This window comes from Hemitrygon akajei, chromosome 17 (genome assembly GCF_048418815.1).
Source record: "Hemitrygon akajei chromosome 17, sHemAka1.3, whole genome shotgun sequence".
Classification (NCBI taxonomy): domain Eukaryota; kingdom Metazoa; phylum Chordata; class Chondrichthyes; order Myliobatiformes; family Dasyatidae; genus Hemitrygon; species Hemitrygon akajei.
In genome coordinates, this window is record NC_133140.1 from 64,000,159 (window position 1) to 64,020,478 (window position 20,320).

Genomic DNA, 20,320 nt, shown 5'->3' on the forward strand with positions numbered 1-20,320 from the left:
GGAATAGCCTAAGGAAGACAATCTCCATCTTCTCCTCTCTACCTCCCCCACCAATCCCCCCCACCCCCCCGGCACTGATAGGGGAGTCTAAAACTAGAAGGCATAAGTTTAAGGTGAGAGGGAAAGAGTAAAACAGGACCTAGGAAGCAGGTTTTCCATATAATAAGGAATGAGCTGCCAGAGGAAAAGGTAGAGGTGGGTGCAATGCTTCAAAGCCACTTGGACGGGTACAATGAATAAGAAAGTTTGCGAAGAATATGAGCCAAATGCAGACAAACAAATGGGCTCAGGAAGGCACCTTCAGCAGCATTGATACGTTGGGCTGAAGAGCCTGCACCCATACTGTATAAATTTATGATTCTATATGAAGCCATGAAGCGTATTTTATAACAGTGGCTTGCATCAAATTTCCTCAGAGAATATACCTTCCATCTGTTTGTTGATGACCCACCAGCTTAGTGTGACAATCAAAACATTTAATAGCAATTGATAGGTAGTCATTTTGAAGTCTATGCTATCAAAAATCTATCAGGCTGCAGGTGTAACACAAATATCGATTGGAGCAATGCCAATTCCTAAAGCATTTGTTAAGGATAACTAACAACAAGATCATATAAACTCTTAGAAAAAGCAGAATCAACACATAATGAGTGTATACACTTTCAGAGATTGACAAATTGTGGTGCCAAATCATAAGTAATGGTATTTCATTTGTATTCATGTGTATATACGTATGGTTGAATGAAAATTAAACGAACTTAATATATAAAAAGTGATGGTGCATGAGCAAGACTCAGGTTTGAAAAAAAATAATGCTGTGTTAAAACAGGTAGTTCCCTCTCACCCCAAAGAGAAAATCAACCTTTTTCAATCTGCAATGAATGTAAGTCTTTCTAAAAGTACTTACCTACCTGTAATCACAATCACATATTTTATTACAAACTTCATTATCAAGTATCTACTTCTTCCTTAATATTATTTGCACTATTTTCACCTTCTATCATTCAAAAAATTACAAGTAAATGCAAATACTATCCGCAGAGTAAGAGGAATATTGGCACATATATCAGGTTTATTGAGGGAAGAAGACGTGTATAATATCTACAAAATATTAGAACATTTTCTGTTTGTTTAGTTATATTGTATTTACCTTTTACATTTTCAGATAGTACACCCAAATATCATAGAAGATAAACTAATAGAAACCCCCTGTGTAATGTAACAGAAATTCTTCAAGCCAGATAAATATGTGCATAAACTTGGCCTATTTCATAAAAATTCACAACAGCCAATTGACTGAAGAATCAAGAATGTTTCTAATAAGAAACAGGAAATGATTCAAAGGGGAAAGTAATAAGACACAGATATGCAGTTGAAGTGTTATTAACTGTGACACACTCTCTTCTCAGACTGATTGCTGCCTTCGTTAACTAGAAATTTAGTTAAATTACAAAATGATTTGTCTAGAAAAGTGTACAATTTATTTTTGATCATGTTAGAGCTCCAAGTGTCTGTGAGGACACAACCAAACAACAGATGGTCCCAATCTACACTTATCTGCTCCTGCTCACAATTTAGATGTCTAAATTGCAGATCAGTCTTGCCCCTCTTCACTACTATCTAAAAGCTTTCTGAATTATTATCATTGATTCCAAAATTTTCACTCATTGACACTTACCTAGACACCAATCAGTAGTTGTTTTTGTGGCTGTGTAGGGGGGAGATTGCAGTCAGGATTTATGTTGGGTGTCTCATTTTGTCCTCAGGCAAGGTACACCTAAGAGAAATGCTTCCTGTGCACTTAGGGCTGATGATCCGTTTACCTTCTCCTCTCCTTCCTTACTTCAACTTTTTGTCTTGTCGCAGGTAGTCCCTGTCCATTCACAAAGGGGCAATGCTAACTAATGAGCTCGTGCTTCGGAATAACTGCTTCCGCAGAAGATTAAGTCAGCAAAATAGCCTCCATCACCACTGCACTCTTCCATGCAGAGCTTTGTAATTTGAAATAATTGTGGAACACTTCAAACACAGAATCATACTTACAGCCAGAGTAAGCTAGCTTTAACCTGAAAGCAATTTATAATCTCTTTAAAGGGAACTGGTTGGAGGAAGGGAGTACAAATCTTGATCAAAAGTGGGCATTGATGTGATTGTTGCTATCAAAATGTAGCCCTGGCATCCAATCAGCATGAGGTTTCATCTTCCCTCTCTGAATACTTTGAGTGGCAGTTTGACGTATGTGCGTGCACTAGGTGGAATGTGACATCCATCATAATTACTTCAAAACATTTGAGGCACCACCCATCCTTCAGAAAAAAAAACATACTGGTATAACAGATCCCAATTTCATGCTTTCACTTATCATGAAAATCTACTGATAACGGTGTAACTTTAGATCATTCCCAGTAATTAATGTTATTTATAAACCTAAATAAATCAGTGAATTTTAAAGATCATGACATATTACACATCTTCAACATGTCAAAGTGTTCACATTTACACAGAGGGTGTGTTATTAGTAGTGAGTAAAAATGAGGCTAATTTATTAAGGATTCAAAGTACATTTACTATCGAGTGTAGGCCTCTGTTAGTCTCGATAGACATGGATTTGCGCCTTGGAAAGTTTCCAGGGCGCAAGCCTGGGCAAGGTTTTTTTTTTGTGAAAGACCAGCACTTGCCCAAGCTACAAGTCTCCCCTCTCAATGCCACAGATGTTGTCCAAGAGAAGGGCATTAGATTTACTATCAAAGTAAGGATGCAGTATACAACCCTGAGATTTGTCTTCCCCACAGACAGCCATGAAACAAAGGAGAACCATAGAACCCATTCGAAGAAAATCACCAGACTTTTAGAACAAACATTCATCTTTATTAAATCATGCAACAAAATTGACTGATATCAATTTACAGTAAGAAATTCATGTAAGAAATATTTTTTTTTTTAAAAAGACACCAGACCACAGTCAGATTTGTTACTTAACTGTTGTAATGAATATGTAATATTAGCTAAAAAAAAACTCACTAAGAATGGCAAATGGTTAAAGTCCTACAACTTGACTAAAGAAGTGGGCAGCTTACTTCAGTACCAAAAACATAAAAATACTGCAAGGGAAGATGTGCCTTAAATGAATCTAAATATCTTGGTAACAATGTAAACAACCATCCCTTGTTTAGTGTGTGGATCTTAGAAAAGTTTTAACTCAAACTGACACCTGTTAGTGTCAGCTAAATTATCGGTACTGACAGCAATATTACAATTCTCTCTCATTGCTTCCATCAGGAAGGAGCTACAGAAGCCTGAAGACACACACTCAACGACTCAGGAACAGCTTCTTCCCCTCTGCCATCAGATTTCTGAATGGACATTGAACATTACCTCACTACTTATTTAATTATATATATAACTACCATAATTCACAGTTTTTATTATTGTGTATTGCATTGTACTGCTGCCGCAAGAACAACAAATTTCACAACACATGCCAGTGATACTAAATCTGATTCAGATTCAGATTCCTGGTTTTGTTGCTTATAAGTTTAATTTTAATCAATTGATCTTAATTTTCTAAGAATGAGACCATGGGATATAATTGGATTCCAGAGAAAGTAGAACTGGGGGACATTGCCTCAAGATTCAGGGTAATAAACTTAGGATGACAATGAGGAGAAGCTGCTTTTCCCAGAGAGTAGTGAATCTGTGGAATTCTCTGCCCAGGGAAGCAGTAGAGGCTACCTCATGAAATATATCTAAGACGCAGTTAGATAGATCATTGAATAGCGGGGGAATTAAGGGTTGTGGGGGAAAGGCAGGTAGGTGGAGCTGAGTTCAAAGCCAGATCTGTCATGATCCTATGGAAAAGTGGTGCTGTCTCAGCAGGCCAGATGACCTACTCTTACTCATGTTCCTAATGCTCTTATGTTGGTAACCAAAGCAATTGCCTTTGCAGTAAACTGAAAAGTTTCATGAAAATCATTTCAAATTCTTTGAACTCGAGCAAATTACGTATCTTTGTATGGTCCATTTTATAATCTTGTAAGGACACAAACTAAACTATCTTTATCACTTAACTAAATGATAGTCTAAATAATAGTTTCTCTTTTTTCTAAGTACTACATGAAGGGCAATTATTCAGAATAAAGCTGATATTCCCTCCAAGTATTTCACTCAGACTATTAAGTAATATTTAAGGTTGATGTTAGTTAAGGAAGTCATCCATAACCCTTTATCTTGACACAAAACACAACTTAAGAGTCAAATATTCTTGAATAAGTTTGGAGAAGGTCAATTTGAATGGCAAAGCATCTCATTCTTTCTTTTCAGCTGACATGGTGATGCATACTGTCTTCATAATAACAGCCAATTGTTGTTTACACAATGAACAAGTATGACTTCCTGCTCGAACATCCTTATGGTCAATATTAAAAATGATATCAAACATTGTTTTACTGTACATCTGGAGTATTTCTGGAGTATCCAAGGGCAGAGAGAAAGCAACAGAAGAGTTTTATATATTCCAGGCACTGTAGAGTGAGTATCGTTCTGCTTAAGTGTGACACCCACAGATTAATCAACAATTTAGACCTGATCTCCTTGAAATTGCAGGATTTGAAATATAGGCACAAGTTGTAAATGCACTAATAAGATGATTTCTAAAAAAAAACATAAATCAGTATTCAATGACAGATCTATAAGGCCTTTTCTTTACAAAGGATGCAGTTCAAACTATGATCAACCCAGATCCAGCCTTAACTTGTTCTGTGAAAATTATTCTATGTCCAAATGAAGCTGCTGAAACTTTGTAGGCTGTGGTGGGCTTCATGTGTGAAAGATAGCATGCTAGTACATCTGTTCAATAAAGGAAATGGATAAATTGTCACCTCATGCAGACCTTTAAGATATGCAGGTTTTTGAAAGGGAAGCTGTGGAGGAAGTTTCCACTTGTGGGAGGAGGCCTATCCACCCATCTCTGAGTCCATCCAGCGAAGACAATCTCCAAGAAAACCAAAGGGAATTCAAAGACACTCAGAGTGAAGAGAATGGGGAACTCACTACCAAAGGAAGTGGTCGAAGGGAGACTGGACAAGCATGAGAAGAAGGCGAAAGGGACATAAGATTGAATGGGAAAAGAGGACAGGGAGAACCTTAGGTAAGGCATAAATGCTAGAAGGAAGCAGTTGGATTGAATAGGTTGGTTGAAATGTAACATGAAACAAAATGGAGACAGGTGATTTTAATCTGTTTCAGTTTAAGTGCAAGAATCAACACAAGCATTGGCAGACATATCACTGGTTTTATAGTACAGTGCACACCACTGTAGTATTAAAGGACTTTAAAATTAAAAATAAACTATACATGCAGTACAGAATGTCAAATGCTGATTTGGTACAGAGATTTGAAGGGTCTTCAGGTTCAAACTTTCCCCTCTGTGATCAAGACTTTCAGCTCAGCTGGGGTATTCACACAGAATACGTAGTGGGAAGCAGATGACTTCTCCAAAATACTGGCCACGGCTTCACCGACATCCAGATGATTGACAAAGCCAGGAGCAATCCGATCTGGGGTCGCAACACCCATGTTGAACTTCACCTGTCAATGTAACAACAATAATTTGCATCCAAGAGATTTTCTATGGTATGACAGCAAGTTAACTTCCAGTCACGTATACAAGAAATACCAATAAGTTTATTAAATTACATCTATATCTTAAAACGACAGTCAGTAATGTAAAAGTTCATGAAAAGGAATTGCACTGCAAAGATCAAATTTAATATTTTTTCAGTCTAAGTCTGACATGAAAATAATAATGGTGTAAGCCCTTAATTGGAAATTGGTGTTAAGAATGATAAATTAGGCTTATAACCTGATGACCAAATGTGCCAGATGTTATTAATGGCTGAAAAGTGACCTTGCTCATTTAAAAGAGGTGACAGAGTGCAGATGCATCATGAGGGTATTCAAGAAACAGGTTTCATTTCCCACTTAAATTACCACAAAGAAAATGAAAGCAATTATTAATCAAATATGGATCATTACATCTGTATGGAAAGCAGTTATCTTGTTATTTAGAAAGTATTTGTTTCTCTGTCTGCCATGAGCAGGTCCAGAAGCACCACGGTAGCATAGTGGTTAGTGCAATGCTTTTCAGCACCAGCTGTACAATCAGTCAGGGTTCAATTCCCATCGCTGCCTGTAAGGAGTCTATAAATTGACCCATGACCATATGTGTCCGGATTCCTCCCAAACTTCAAAGACGTAAGGGACAGTAAGTTGTGGGCATGCTACGCTGGCACCAGAAGCAGAGCAACACTTGCAACTGCCCCTTGGATGTGTTGGTCATTGATGCAAATGACACATTTCACTCCATGTTTCGAGCAGAATGTAGAAAATGAGATTAATGTAGGAATAGTGTAAATGTTGGTGTGGGCTCTGTGGATCAAGGAATCTGATTCATCTGTATAACAAATTCATGAAGATCAGATGAATAAAGCCAGTCTTATTAAAATCTTCACCTCATTCAGTTTGCATGGGACGTCAGGGTACTCCTCTCTGACAACCTGGCAGAATGCCAGAGCTCCCGCAGCTCCCAGGGTCAAGAATCCAGTCCCAGGCATCAGTAGGCGTTCCCCAGCACCACCTTCACACATGGGGAAGCAACAGGGAAAGGATTAACTGTTTGACACTGTACTTCATAAATCTCCTCAGGGTGCATGGCACCTAGGTTGTAACACATCAACTGGAAGCACTTCACTTATACATCAGATACTTTACTACTTTCCATCCACAGCTGATCAGATCAATTCTGGGCCAAATTTGGATCAATAAAGGTTGCTTGACAGCTGTGGCAGGACGTGAATGCTATCAACGACTTACAATGTGAAATCAAGCAACACAGGTGTCAACAGGCTTTGCTTCCAGATGAACTCAATGCCCTCAATGCTGGCTTTGACACTCCCACAGCCCCTGATGATCCTGGAATTCCAGTCCCTGAGGCCAACGTGAGAGTACCTTCAGGAGGATGAACCTTTGGAAAGCATCCAGCCCAGATAGGGTACCTGGCTGAGTACTAAAGGCCTGTGCGGATCAGATGGCTGGAGTGATGACTGAGATCTCTAACCTCTCACTTTGGCAGTCTGAGGTACCACATACTTGAAGCAGGGTTCAACTATACCAGTGCCCAAGAAGAATGTGGTAACCTGCCTCAATGACCATCATCCAGCCGCACTTACATCTACGGTGATGAAGTGTCTTGAGAGAGGCTGGAGTTGAAGCATATCAGCTCCTGTCTGAAGAGCGACCTGGATCTGCTTTAATTTCCCTCCCAGCACTACAGGTCCAAAGCAGATGCCATCTCATTGGCTCTTCACTCAACCCTGGAACCACTGGACAGCAAAGATGCATACATCAGGATGCTCTTTATCGACTACAAATCAGAATGCAATACTATCATCCCCTCAATACTAATCAATAAGCTTCAAGACCTTGGCCTCAATACCTCCTTGTGCAATTGGATCCTTTTCTTAGACGCCAGTCTGTTTGCTCTGACAGTATCTCCTCCACAATCGTCATCAGCACAGTTTTTCCACAAAGCTGTATGCTTAGACCCCTGCTCTACACACTTCACACTTATAACCAACACAAAGTACACTGCAGATGCTGAGGTAATATGGCTAAGCACAGCTCCAATGCCATATTTAAGTCTGCTGATGACACCACTGTTATAGGACGAATCAAAGGTGGTGACAAATCAGCACATCAGAGGGAGACAGAATATCTGGCTGAGCAGTGTCGCAGCAACAACCTCTCACTCAATGTCAGCAGGACCAAGGAGCTGATTGTTGACTTTAGCAGGAGGAAACAGAGGTCCATGAGCCGGTCCTCATTAGAGGATTAGAGGTGGAGAGGGTCAGCAACTTTAAATTCCTTGGTGTTATCATTTCAGAGAATCTGACCAGGCCCAGCATGTAATCTAAGTGTAATTACAAAGAAAGCGTAGCAGCGCCTCTAATTCCTTAGGATTTTGTAAAGATTTGGCACGACATCTAAAACTTCGACAAACTTCTATAGATGTGTGATGAAGAATATATTGGCTGCATCACAGCCTGGTATGGAAACCAATGCCCTTGAATGGAAAAATCCCAGAAAAAATAGTGGATACGACCGGTCCATCACAGATAAAACCCTCCCTACCATTGAGCACATCTACAAGGAGTGTTGTTGCAGGAAGATAGCATCCATCATCAGGGACCCCCATCACCCAGGATATGCTCTCTTCTCACTGCTGCCATCTGGATGAAGGTACAGGAACCTCAAGATCTGCACCACCAGGTTCACTCAATTCCATTTGCCCCATCACCGAATTGTTGCCAAAAGGTATGGACTCCTCATCTCATGTTCTCAATAGTTATTGGTTATCTATTGATTTTTAATCTTTCTTCTTGTATTTGCAGTTTGTTGCCTTTTGCACACTGGTTGTCCACCCTTTTGGTGCAGTCTTTCACTGATTCTATTATAGTTATTGGATTTACTGCGTATGCTCGAAAGAAAATAAATCTCAAAGTAGTATATGGTTATATATACGTACATTGATAATAAATTTACTTTGAGCTTTAAATATAAATTAACAGAATGACTGAGATTTCATGGTAAGGAAATGGGTCTGATAATCATAAACACAAGAGATTCTGCAGATGCTGGAAATGAAGAGTAACACATACAAAATGCAGGAGCAACTCAGCAGGCCAGGTAGCATCAACGGAGAGAAATAAAAAGTCGACATTTTGGGCTGAGACCCTTCACCAGGACTTTGACAATAACTGTTTTGGTTACCATATGACAATTTCCCCTACTTTTACCAAGTCAGACCCAGTCTAAGAGTAGTCCAAACCAATAGATAACCAATAGAGATTACTGCAATGATTAGAAATATGAACCATTGCATTTTTTTATCTTACGGCCCAGACCAACCATAGAATGGTATTGAACTGACTTAATCCAGACACAGGATAAAACCTTGCACTGTGGGTCTGAACTCATTTACTCTGTGCAGAAACTAATAGGCAGCACAGGGGTGCAGCTGATAGAGCCTCTGCCTCATGGTGTCAGAGACCCAGGTTCGAGTCACACCTCACTGTTGTCAGTGTGGAGTGCATATGTTCTCCCTCCAGGTGCTCCAATTTCCTCCCACATTCCACACATGTGGGACAGCAGGTTATCTGGATATTGCAAGTAACCCCTAGTGTATGGATGAATGGTAGAATGTGGTGGGGGGAGAGGCAGTTAATAGAATGTAGAGAGATTAATGTAGGATGAGTGTGAATGGCTGGAGTGGACTCTGTAGATCAAGGGATATATTTTCATGTTGTATCTCTCTATAACCAATTCATGAAAATCATATCTGCTGCTTCAGCTCTGTGCTCCTCAATATCCCTAAATGTAATCACTCCACCTTTGGTGGTCTTGCCAACAGCTGCCAAAGCACAAAGTTCATGTATTATTATTCTAAAACTCTCTACCTTTCCTTTAAGACACCTATCGTACCTACATCTTTTGCCAGTTTTCTTTTAAACATTTGCAATAACCGTACAGTTCTTTGGCTCTTGCAGCAGGACTCTTCAATGTCTCTGTTTGGAAAGCCCAATTTCCAAAACACATGTGAGCTGAACTGTAGTCCTTTCTTGTCACTGTTGCATCCATCACAGAGCCCATCAAATCCACAATAAAGGCCAAGAAATCCCATGTCAAGGAAGCTTCCTTCCTCCATTCAGTTGGTAGGTGAGAAGGTAAACTCTGTTCCTCAGGACCCAGGTTCTCTTGCTGCAAGCAACCCCAGACTTGAGCTACAACACCACGTTATCTTGTAGAGACTGATGGGGTTTTACAATCAAAATCAGAATCAGGCAATATATCACTGGCAATATATTTACAGAAATTTGTTGTTTTGCAGTGCAGTACCTTACAATACAAAATAATGAAATACAATAAGACATATATAAATAAATTAAATGAGTAGCGCAAAAAGAGAGCAAAAAATAGTGATTCACTTTACATGGGTTCAATGTCCATTCAGAAATCTGATGGTGGAGGGGAAGAAGCTTTTCTTGAAACATTGAGTGTGTGCCTTCAGGCTCCTGTATCTCATCCTTGATGGTAGCAATGAGAAGAGACATGTTCAGGGTAATGGGGGTCCTGAATGATGGATTCCGCCTTTTTAAAGCATCGCCTTTTGAAGCTGTCCTCAGTGCTGGGGAAGCTAGTGCCTGGCTGAATTTGCAACTTTCTGCAGCCTTTTCTGATCCTGTGTAGTGGCCACTCCATACCAGAGGGCGATACAACCAGTTAGAATGCACTCCATAGTACATCTGTAAAAATTTGCAAGAGCCTTTGATGACACGCTAAGTCTCCCCAAGCTGCTAATGAAACTTAGCCACTGCCGTGCTTTATTTGTAACTGCATCAATATGTTGGGTCCAGGATAGAACTTCAGAGATGTTGACACCCAGGAACTTGAAACTGCTCACCCTTCCTGCTGCTGATCTGTCTATGAGGAACGATGTGTATTCCCTTGACACTCTCTACCACTCTGGTATCCTGTCTTCCTGTGCTTGTACTTAGCTTCTGTGCATGGAGAAACACTGGTTTGGGTAGGAAGTGATGCAGAGCATGGCCCTTGCCCACAAAATCTATCCCTTCGAGCAGTAACTGGCACCAAAAACATCTAGCATTGGGGAACCCCTCTGGATAAGAGGGCTGTACCTGCTCCTGGCAAAGTGGCATCCAACATGAGGCATTCTTCTCATGCTGAATATTGAGGGAAAGATTCCATGGATGATCAGGCCTAGGTTCTTCATGGGAAGCTTTGTGGGAAGATGTGCAGACAATGGCTGCTGACAGTACAGACAAATTCCTGTGCCGGCGATTTCAATTTTCCTCACCAGAATTGCATTAGGTGAAACTATATTGCATAGATGATCTCATTAATGAAACAGTGAAATTCATATTGGGAGACATGCCAGGGATTTTCCAGGGCTGCTTGGAAAGATCATGGAAGATGAAAGTCAACATAACCATGACGTCTATGCGAAGTGCAGTCCAGACCCATGACCTTGGCTAAAGGTTTTCCCACAGAAGTGGTAGATCTTATTCACGACAGCCTTGGAACACATAAGCATGCCAATGATTTTCCGACTTGAATGTTCTAGTTAGGATGTGGTGCCTTTGAAGACTCTCTGGAAGGAGACTCTTCACTGACTGGCATATCTTGGCCTCCTAGCCTGAAATTCCTGAGTGATTACCCATAGTCATAATGACTCCTTGAATAACACTCGACAACAAAAATTTTGCTTCCTGAATACTTTTGGGTGTATCTTATGGATGTTGGGCTGCTGATCATGAAAATCACCATGAAATTTCTCTATCACATACCATTTTTGGAAATTGCCTGTATTTGTTATCTCAATTCATAATTCAAATCAGACTAACTGGTGCCAAGATTAAGAAAGGCATTTTTGTTGGTCCACAAACCAAACAGGTTGTCAATGATGGGCAATTTGAAGAACATCTAGTGGGACTGGAGAAAATCACATGGAAGGCATTCAAGGACGTTGTTGAAATTTTTCTGGCAACTACAGAGCACCAAACAACATGCTGTTGGTTGACAACATACTTCAAGCACACAAAACCATGAAGTGCTACATGTCACTAAGGATTCATTTTCTGCATTCATATTTCGACTTCTTCCTTGCAAATCTGGCCCTGTCAGCGACAAGCACGGTGAAAGGCTTCACCAGGACGCTGTGGTCATAGAGAAACAGTATTAAGGTAACTGGAATCCATCAGTGCTGGCTGATTATTATTGTACAACTAAGCGAGAAGCCTCAGAACACTGAATACAAAAATGAAAACCATCAACAAAACATTTTTGGGTTTGTTGAACTCTTGCAAAGTATCAGCACCCGTATGCAGTTAAACGCATTATATTCAATAAAAGTTAATGTCTTATTTCTCCAAATTCCTACATGAGACAAGTAATCTGAAATTATATTTGTGCTCAGCTTCAAGTTGTCTATAATTTAAAAAATTCTGATGAATCAACCTTCCGAAAAAATTTGTTGTCCAGTGTAATGGAATACTGCCAGAGGTGCCACAAGAGAACATCAATTTTATCAGCATCTCGGCAATACAATAGCAGTGAGCAACTCCCTGATAGCTTCAATAAACCCTGGAGACTTTGGAGGTGTAAGTATGGAAACTGCTCAGACAGGTCTCCCAATTTTTGAGACAAACAACAATACTCTTAGTTCTATTGTGGTGTTTCCACAATGGTTGGAGTTTGGTGTTTTCACCTCCCCTTTACATTGACACTGAGCAATATGCAACCCGTGACATCATGAATGGCATGTGACATTGGGAAAGATTAGGCACGCTAATGTGAATTACTGCTTAAGTGTCCCATCCAATTTCATCATTTCAACCAAAACTGTTTGTTTCTGCCTTTTACTTCAGTCTAGATTGAGTTTCACAAGATAAATACAAACAGAAGAGGGATGACATGACACAAATTCCAGGTTCATTTGTTCAGTCCTCTTATGGCCGTATTATAGGGACAAAACTTATTATAAAAAAGCACACTGAAATAAAATAGGGTTGTAAAGACTTCTGTTTATATTCAGATTGCCATCTATCATGCTTCTGAACCACAGATACACAGTGTATCTATATTTGCTCTGTATTTGAACAAAGTATTAGCCAAGGTCATTGATAAATTATGTTTAATCAGTAATCATTTAAAATGTTTGTTCTCAATCTTTGTAACTGCTAGTTTAAGTGATAAAAGAATTTATACAGTGTAAATAAAAATGACAGATTCTGGTCATTTGTGTCTGAGTTATCTTTTTCTTCATCGTAAGTATTTTGGATGACTGCCTTAAGATGTGCGTGACTACCACCCAAGATTATATCAATGCCAGCAATCCAGAGATATCATTGTAATGGACGTCATGTAGTGTTGAAATGCAACCAACTTGTACTGCATGGCCAAAAAGAAATTGAGAGGAAGGAATTGATTACTTATTTTTGGAGTCAGTCATTTCACTATATATTCACTTCTTTTTCCAGATGACAAAAAAGGCAGTTAAAAAGTACCTCAGCTGAATTCTTGTACGTTCGTGCATGACTAAATGTTGATGTTTCTTTTCTGAGTATAATAAGGTAGTTGCCAATCACCTTACACTAGTGATGTTTCTTTCAGATACCTGCCCAGCTGGTATTCCTAGCCAGGACACCATCAGGCCAAAGAATTGTGAGCTGTATGCCAAAACCCAATGGGTTCCCATCTGCCAACTGAAGCCTTTCATTACACCATTCCGGAGGACAACATATCTTTGCCACAGCATAATAACGCTCACTAATATATTCAACCCGGAAGAAATAGAGCCAGGGTCTGCTCTCAAGTCAAACTGGCACATTGCCTAACAACACTGTTTTTTTCTGCTAGCCCCATCAAATCAGGAGCAAGGGAGGAGACTCAGGTACACGAGTGATTATCTTAAAAAGGACCATTTGTGGGCTTTCGCTATTCTTCCAGCGGCCCAATTGAAACAGAAGTGTGAGAGGAGGCAGATCACTGGTCTATGAGTGAGATTTAACAAAGAAGCATTCACAGGGTTTCAGCGTTTTCTGGTGGCCCAATCAAATAGCGATTCATTAGCATAAAGAATAAAAATAAGATAGGGATAAGCGGAGTGGCCATTGTGTGAGCGGACCAGTCTTAGAGCAGACAGGCTTGGACGAGGTACATACCTGATGTTTCTTCTTCATTATTCATTCTTTGTCTGTTAGTACATACAGCAGTGAGGATGGCTCAAGAGGCTGATTGTGTTCTTGGCATGAGATGTGGGAATTCTGGGAGACCTCCAGCCTCCTGGATAACCACATCTGCACCAGGTGCATTGAGCTGCAGTTTCTCAGAGAACGTGTCAGGAAATTGGAGCTGCAGCTCGTTAACCTTTGGTTTATAGAAGGAACTGAGGAGGTGATAGATGGAAGCTACAGGGAGTTAGTCATTCCCAAGTTGCAGGAGGCATGTACCCAGGTGATTGTCAGGAGAAGAAAAAGAAATAGGCAGCCAGTACAGAGTATCCCTGTGGCCATTCCCTTCAATAATAAGTATACCACTTTGGATACTCTTGGGAGGAGGAAAGTAATCTACAGCAATTGGGTCTCTAGCACTGAGTCTGGCATTGTGGCTCAGAAGGGAAGGGGAAGGAAGAGGACTGCAGCAGTGATAGGGGATTCCATAGTTAGAGTAGACAGATTGTGTGAACGTGTTAGAGACACCTAGATGGTATGTTGCCTCCCAGGTGCCAGGGTCAGGGAAGTCTCAGATCAGGTCCACAGTATTCTAAAGGGAGAGGGTAAGCAGACAGATGTTTTGGCACATATTGGCACCAATAATATAGGTAGGAAAAGGGGAAAGTTCTTAAAGAGAGAATTTAGGGAGCTACGCAGAAAGCTGAAAAGCAGGACCTCCAGGATAGTAATACCTGGATAGCTGCCTGTGGCATGCACCAGTGAGGGCAAGAATAGGATGTTTTAGTACGTAGGTGAATGTGTGGCTAAGAAACTGGTGCAGGGGGTAGGGTTTCAGATTTCTGGATCTCTTCTGGGGATGGTTTGACCTGTACAAAAGGTTACACCTGAACCCAAGGGGGACAATATCCTTGTGGGCAGGTTTGCTGGTTTGCTAAATCTGTTGGGAGGGTTTAAGCTAATCTGGCAGGGAGCTAGGAAACTGAATGATAGGGCTGAGGATGGTTTCAGTTGGTACACAAGAGAGGCAGTGTATAGTGACTGTCAGAAAGACAGGCAAACGATAGCACAAAATTGCAGTCAGTGGAATGAGTTGCAGTGTAACCGGAATAAAATCAAAAAGAGTGATGAATATAGGAATGAAGTTCTTATATTTGAATTTGATATGGAATAAGGTGGATGATTTTTTTTAGCACAGTTAACAGATTGACAGGAATGTTGTGGGCATTGCTGTGTCGTGGCTGAAAGATTATGGTTGGGAACTTAACATACAAAGATACATATTACATCAGAAGGACAGGCAGGTAGGCAGAGGGGGTGGCGCGGCTCTGTTGATAAAAAAATGAAATCAAATCCTTAGTAAGAGACAACATAAGATCAGAAGATGTAGAATCTTTGTGGGTAGAGGTCGGGAACTACAGGGATAAAAAGACACAGGTGGGAGTTATATACAGGGCTCCAAACAATAGCCAGGATGTGGGCTGCAAGTGGCAACGAGATGTAGAAAATGCACGTGAAAGGGGGCAATGTTACAATATTCATGGGGGATTTCAATATGCAGGTAGATTGGAAAAATCAGGTTGATGCTTATTTTATTTGTATCACATGAGTGAGAATTTGTAGAATGCCTGTGAGATGGTTTCTTAGAGCAGCTTGTGGTTGAGCCCATGTTGTAATCAGCTATTCTTGATTGGGTGTTGGGTAATGAGCCGGATTTAATTAGGAAGTTTTTGGTGAAGGAACCTTAGTAGCCAGAGATCATAATATGATAGAATTCATGCTGAAATTTGAGAGGGAGAAGTTAAAGGAAATGTATCAGTATTGCAGTGGAGTAAAGGGAATTTCCAAGGCATGAGAGAGGAGCTAGCCAAAGTTGATTGTAAGGGGACACCAGCAGGGATGACAGCAAAGCAGCAATGGCTGGAGTTTCTGGGAGCAATTCAGAAAGCATAGGATAGATACATCCCAAAGAAGTAAGTATTCTAAAGTATTCTAACTGTGGCTAACAAGGGAAGTCAAAGCCAATATAAAAGCAAAAATTAGTGAGAAGTTGGAGGATTGGGAAGCTTTTTAAAAAAAAACAAGAAGGCAATTAAAAAAGCTATAATGAGGGAGTAGAAAATGTGAAAGTAATTTATTCAATAATATCAAAGTAGATACCAAAATTTTTTTCAGATATATAAAGAGTGAAAGAGAAGTGACAGTAGATATCAGCCCACTGGAAAATGACACTGGAGAGGTAGTAATAGGGGAACAAGGAAATGGGAGATGAACTAAGTAAATACTTTGCGTCAATCTTCACTGTGGAAGACACTAGCAGCAACCATCAGTTCGAGAGTGTCAATGCGCAGAAGTGAGCACTGTTACAATTACTAAGGAGATAGGGTGAAAGGTCTGAAGGTAGATAAATCCATAAGACCATAAGACATAGGAGCAGAATTAGGCCATTTGGCCCATCAAGTCTACTCCGCCATTCAATCATGACTGATCATTTTTCCCCCCTCAGTCCCACTCCCCAGCCTTCTCCCTATAACCTTTGATGCTGTGTCCAATCAAGAACCTATCAAGTTCTGCCTTAAATACACCCAATGACCTGACCTCCACAGCTGCCTGTGGTAATAAATTCCACAAATTCACCACCTTCTGGATAAAGAAATTTCTCCACATCACTCCTTTAAATGGACACCCCTCTGTCCTGAGGCTGTGCCCTCTTGTCCTAGACTCCTTCATAATGGAAAACATCCTTTCCACATCTACTGTGTCCAGGCCTTTCAATATTCCAAAGGTTTCAGTGAGATCCCCCTTCATCACCTGGACCAGATGAACTACACCCCTAGGTTCTGAAAGAGGTGGTTGAAGGATAGTGGAGGCATTGGTAATGATATTTCAAGAATCTCTAGATTAGAGCATGGTTGCAGAGGACTGAAAAATTGCAAGAGTCACTCCAATCTTATAGAAGGGAAGGAGGGAGGCAGAAGAAAGTGAATTGTAGGGCAGCTAACCTGACCTCTGTGGTTGGGAAGATGCTGGAGTTGATTGTTAAAGATGAGGTCTGGGGGTACTTGGAGGCACAGGGCAAAACAGGCCAAACCCTGCATGGTTTCCACACAAAGGAAATTTTTCCTGAAATCTGTTGGAATTCTTTGAGAAAACACAAGCTGGGTAGACAAAGGAGAACTGATGTGTGTACCTGGATTTTCAGCAGGCCTTCGACAAGGTGCCGCACATGAGGTTGCTTAACAAGGTATTACAGGAAAGATTCTACCATAGATAGAGCATTGACTGATTGGCAGGAGACAAAGAGCAGGAATAAAGGAAGCTTTTTCTGATTGGCTGGCAGTGACTAGTTGTATTCCGCAGGGGTCAGTTTTGGGACTGCTTCCTTTTAAGTTGTATGTCAGTGATTTAGATGACGAAATTGATGGCATTGTGGCCAACTTTGGGGATGATACGAAGAAAGCTGGAGGGGCAGGTAGTTTTGAGGAAGCAGGGAGGCTGCGACAGAGTTAGATTAGGAGAATGGGCAAAGAAGTTCCAGATGGAATACAGTGTCAGGAAGTGTACGGTTATGCACTTTCGTAGAAGGAATAAAAGTGTAGACTATTTTCTAAAAGGAGAGAAAATTCAAAAATCTGACATGCAAAGGGACTTGGGAATCCTTGTGCAGGATTCCCTAAAGGTTAACTTGCAGGTTGAGTCGGTGGTGAAGAAGGCAAATGCAATGTTAGCATTCATTTTGAGAGGATTAAAATTTAAAAAAACAAGAATGCCATGCTGAGGCTTTTTAAGGCACTAGGAAGGCTTCACTTGGAGTATTGTGAGCAGTTTGGAGTCTCTTATCTAAGAAAGAATATACTTACATTAGAGGAGGTTGAAATGAGGCTTACAAAACTGATTCCAGAAATAAAAGGTTTATCATATAGGTAATGTTTGATGGCTCTCGGCTTGTACTCACTGGAGTGTAGAAGAATGAGGTGGGGTATTTTATTGAAACCTATCGAATGTTGAAAGGTCTTGATAGAGTGGATGAGTCTATGACCAGAGTGCACAACCTCAGAATGAAAGGACATTCACTTAGAATGGAGATTAGGTGGAAATTCTTTAGCCAAAGAGTTGCCACAGGTGGCTGTGGAGGCCAGGTTATTGGGTGTATCTAAGGCAGAGGTTGATAGATTCTTGATAAATCAGGGCATAAAAAGTTTATGGTGAGAAGGTAGGAGAATGGATCAGCCGTGATCAAATAGTGGAGGGAACCAATGGGACAAATGGCCTAATTCTGCTCCTTTGCATTATGGTCTTATGGTTTTAACACAGTTTAAACTGTGACAAGCATGCATGGTGGTTTTAAAAGAGGTTATTTTACAGATTTTAACAATGGCATTGTTTAGTTGATTTGCTTCTTAATGACAAAAATGATGAAAATTAGAGGATTGATACTCAAGTGTTTCAAACTAACCACAGCATGAACTGGCCTACACCCACTTGGTACACTGCTAATAATCCAAGGGTTTAAACAACTAGAATTAAAAGCATGTGCCCATCTCTCCCCTCTGCAACCTGTATGCCTCTGCGGATTCTGCTGGGGGGTGGGAGCAGGAGACAGGTCAGTGACTGGATCAGAGACTCAGCGGGAGACAGGTCAGTGACTGGATCGGAGACTCAGCGGGAGACAGGTCAGTGACTGGATCGGAGACTCAGCAGGAGACAGGTCAGTGACTGGATCGGAGACTCAGCAGGAGACAGGTCAGTGACTGGATCGGAGACTCAGCAGGAGACAGGTCAGTGACTGGATCGGAGACTCAGCGGGAGACAGGTCAGTGACTGGATTGGAGACTCAGCGGGAGACAGGTCAGTGACTGGATCGGAGACTCAGCAGGAGACAGGTCAGTGACTGGATCGGAGACTCAGCAGGAGACAGGTCAGTGACTGGATCGGAGACTCAGCAGGAGACAGGTCAGTGACTGGATCGGAGACTCAGCAGGAGACAGGTCAGTGACTGGATCGGAGACTCAGCGGGAGACAGGTCAGTGACTGGATCGGAGACTCAGCAGGAGACAGGTCAGTGACTGGATCGCAGACTCAGCAGGAGAGTGCGAAGTCAGGAGAGGTAATGGTGACAGAAGACCTGATGGTTCGAGGACAGACAGGAGGTTCTGTGGCTGCGAAAGAGACACTAGGATGGTGTGTTGCCTCCTGGGTACTAGGGCCAAGGGTATCTCAGAGTGGCTGCAGAACATTCTCAAGTTTGGTGAGTAGACAGGGCTCATGGTGCACATTGGCACCAATGACACAGGTAGAATGAGGGAAGGACACCTGCGCAGTGTATAGGGAGTTAGGGAGTAGGCTGAAAAGCAGGACTTTGAAGGCAGTAGTCTCTGGATTACTCTTGGTGTCACATGCTAGTCAGGGCAGAAAGATAGAACCAGATCAAAGGGTGGCTGAGGAACTGAGGCGGGGGCAGGACTTCTTGGATCATTGAAAGCTCTTCTGCGGGCACACACACACTCGCTCAGTGGCCACTTCATTAGGTAAACCTGCACATCACTTTACTTTAATGCATTAATGCAGATCTCTAATCAGCCAATCATTTGACAGCAACTCAATGTATGAAAGCCTGCAGACATAGTCATGAGGTTCAGTTGTTGTTCAGACCAAACATCTGAATGGGGAAGAAATGTGATCCAAGTGACTTGGGCAGCAGTCTCTAGAGTTTACAGAACAAGGTAAGAGAAACAAATAAAAAATCTAGTGAGTAGCAGTTCTGTGAGCAAAAACACCTTGCTAATGAGACAGGTCAGAGGAAAATGGCCAGACTTGTTCAAGCTGACTGGAAAGTGACAGTAACTCAAATAACAGTGGTGTGCAGAAGAACATCTCTGAACAAACAACACGTCGAACCTCGAATTGGCTGGGATACAGCAGCAGAAGATTATGAATTTACACTCAATGGCTACTTTATTAGGTATAGGAGCTCCCTAATAAAGTGGCCACTGAGTGTATAGATGTATTTATCAAGTCTCGACAGGCATATAGTCTGTTACTCACAGCGCCCCTGGTAGTGATGAAATTAGCAGTCTTGCTTCTGAAAAATGTGTTACTTGAAATAAGCTTAATCCGGATTGTCTCTTACTCATTGAATTGAATTGATTTTATTACTTACATCCTTCACATACAAGAGGAATAAAAATCTTTACGTTATGTCTCCGTCTAAATGTGCAATGTGCAATTTATAGTAATTTATAATAAATAGTATGTACAACAGGACAGTCAATATAACATAGAAATACAGTTGTGTCAGCATGAATTAATCAGACTGATGGCCTGGTGGAAGAAGCTGTCCCCGGAGCCTGTTGGTCCTGGCTTTTATGCTGCGGTACCATTTCCCAGATGGTAGCAGCAGGAACAGTTTGTGGTTGGGGTGACTCAGGTCCCCAGTGATCCTTCGGGCACTTTTTACACACCTGTCTTCGTAAATGTCCTGAATAGTGGGAAGTTCACATCTACAGATGGACTGG

General features: G+C 41.2%; 1 protein-coding gene across 1 annotated transcript in view; it reads right to left on the minus strand.

The window, feature by feature from the left end:
- Nucleotides 1-2,846: 2,846 nt before the first annotated feature.
- The window catches only part of LOC140740784 (uncharacterized), a 34,576-nt gene continuing 17,102 nt past the window's right edge, over nucleotides 2,847-20,320 (minus strand). The window contains exons 5-6 of the mRNA XM_073070295.1: nucleotides 6,510-6,634; nucleotides 2,847-5,586 (exon numbers count right to left, since the gene is read on the minus strand). Of these exons, the coding sequence (XP_072926396.1) occupies nucleotides 5,410-5,586; nucleotides 6,510-6,634 (302 nt within the window). The 3' untranslated portion in view covers nucleotides 2,847-5,409. The remainder of the gene's footprint in view (nucleotides 5,587-6,509; nucleotides 6,635-20,320) is intronic.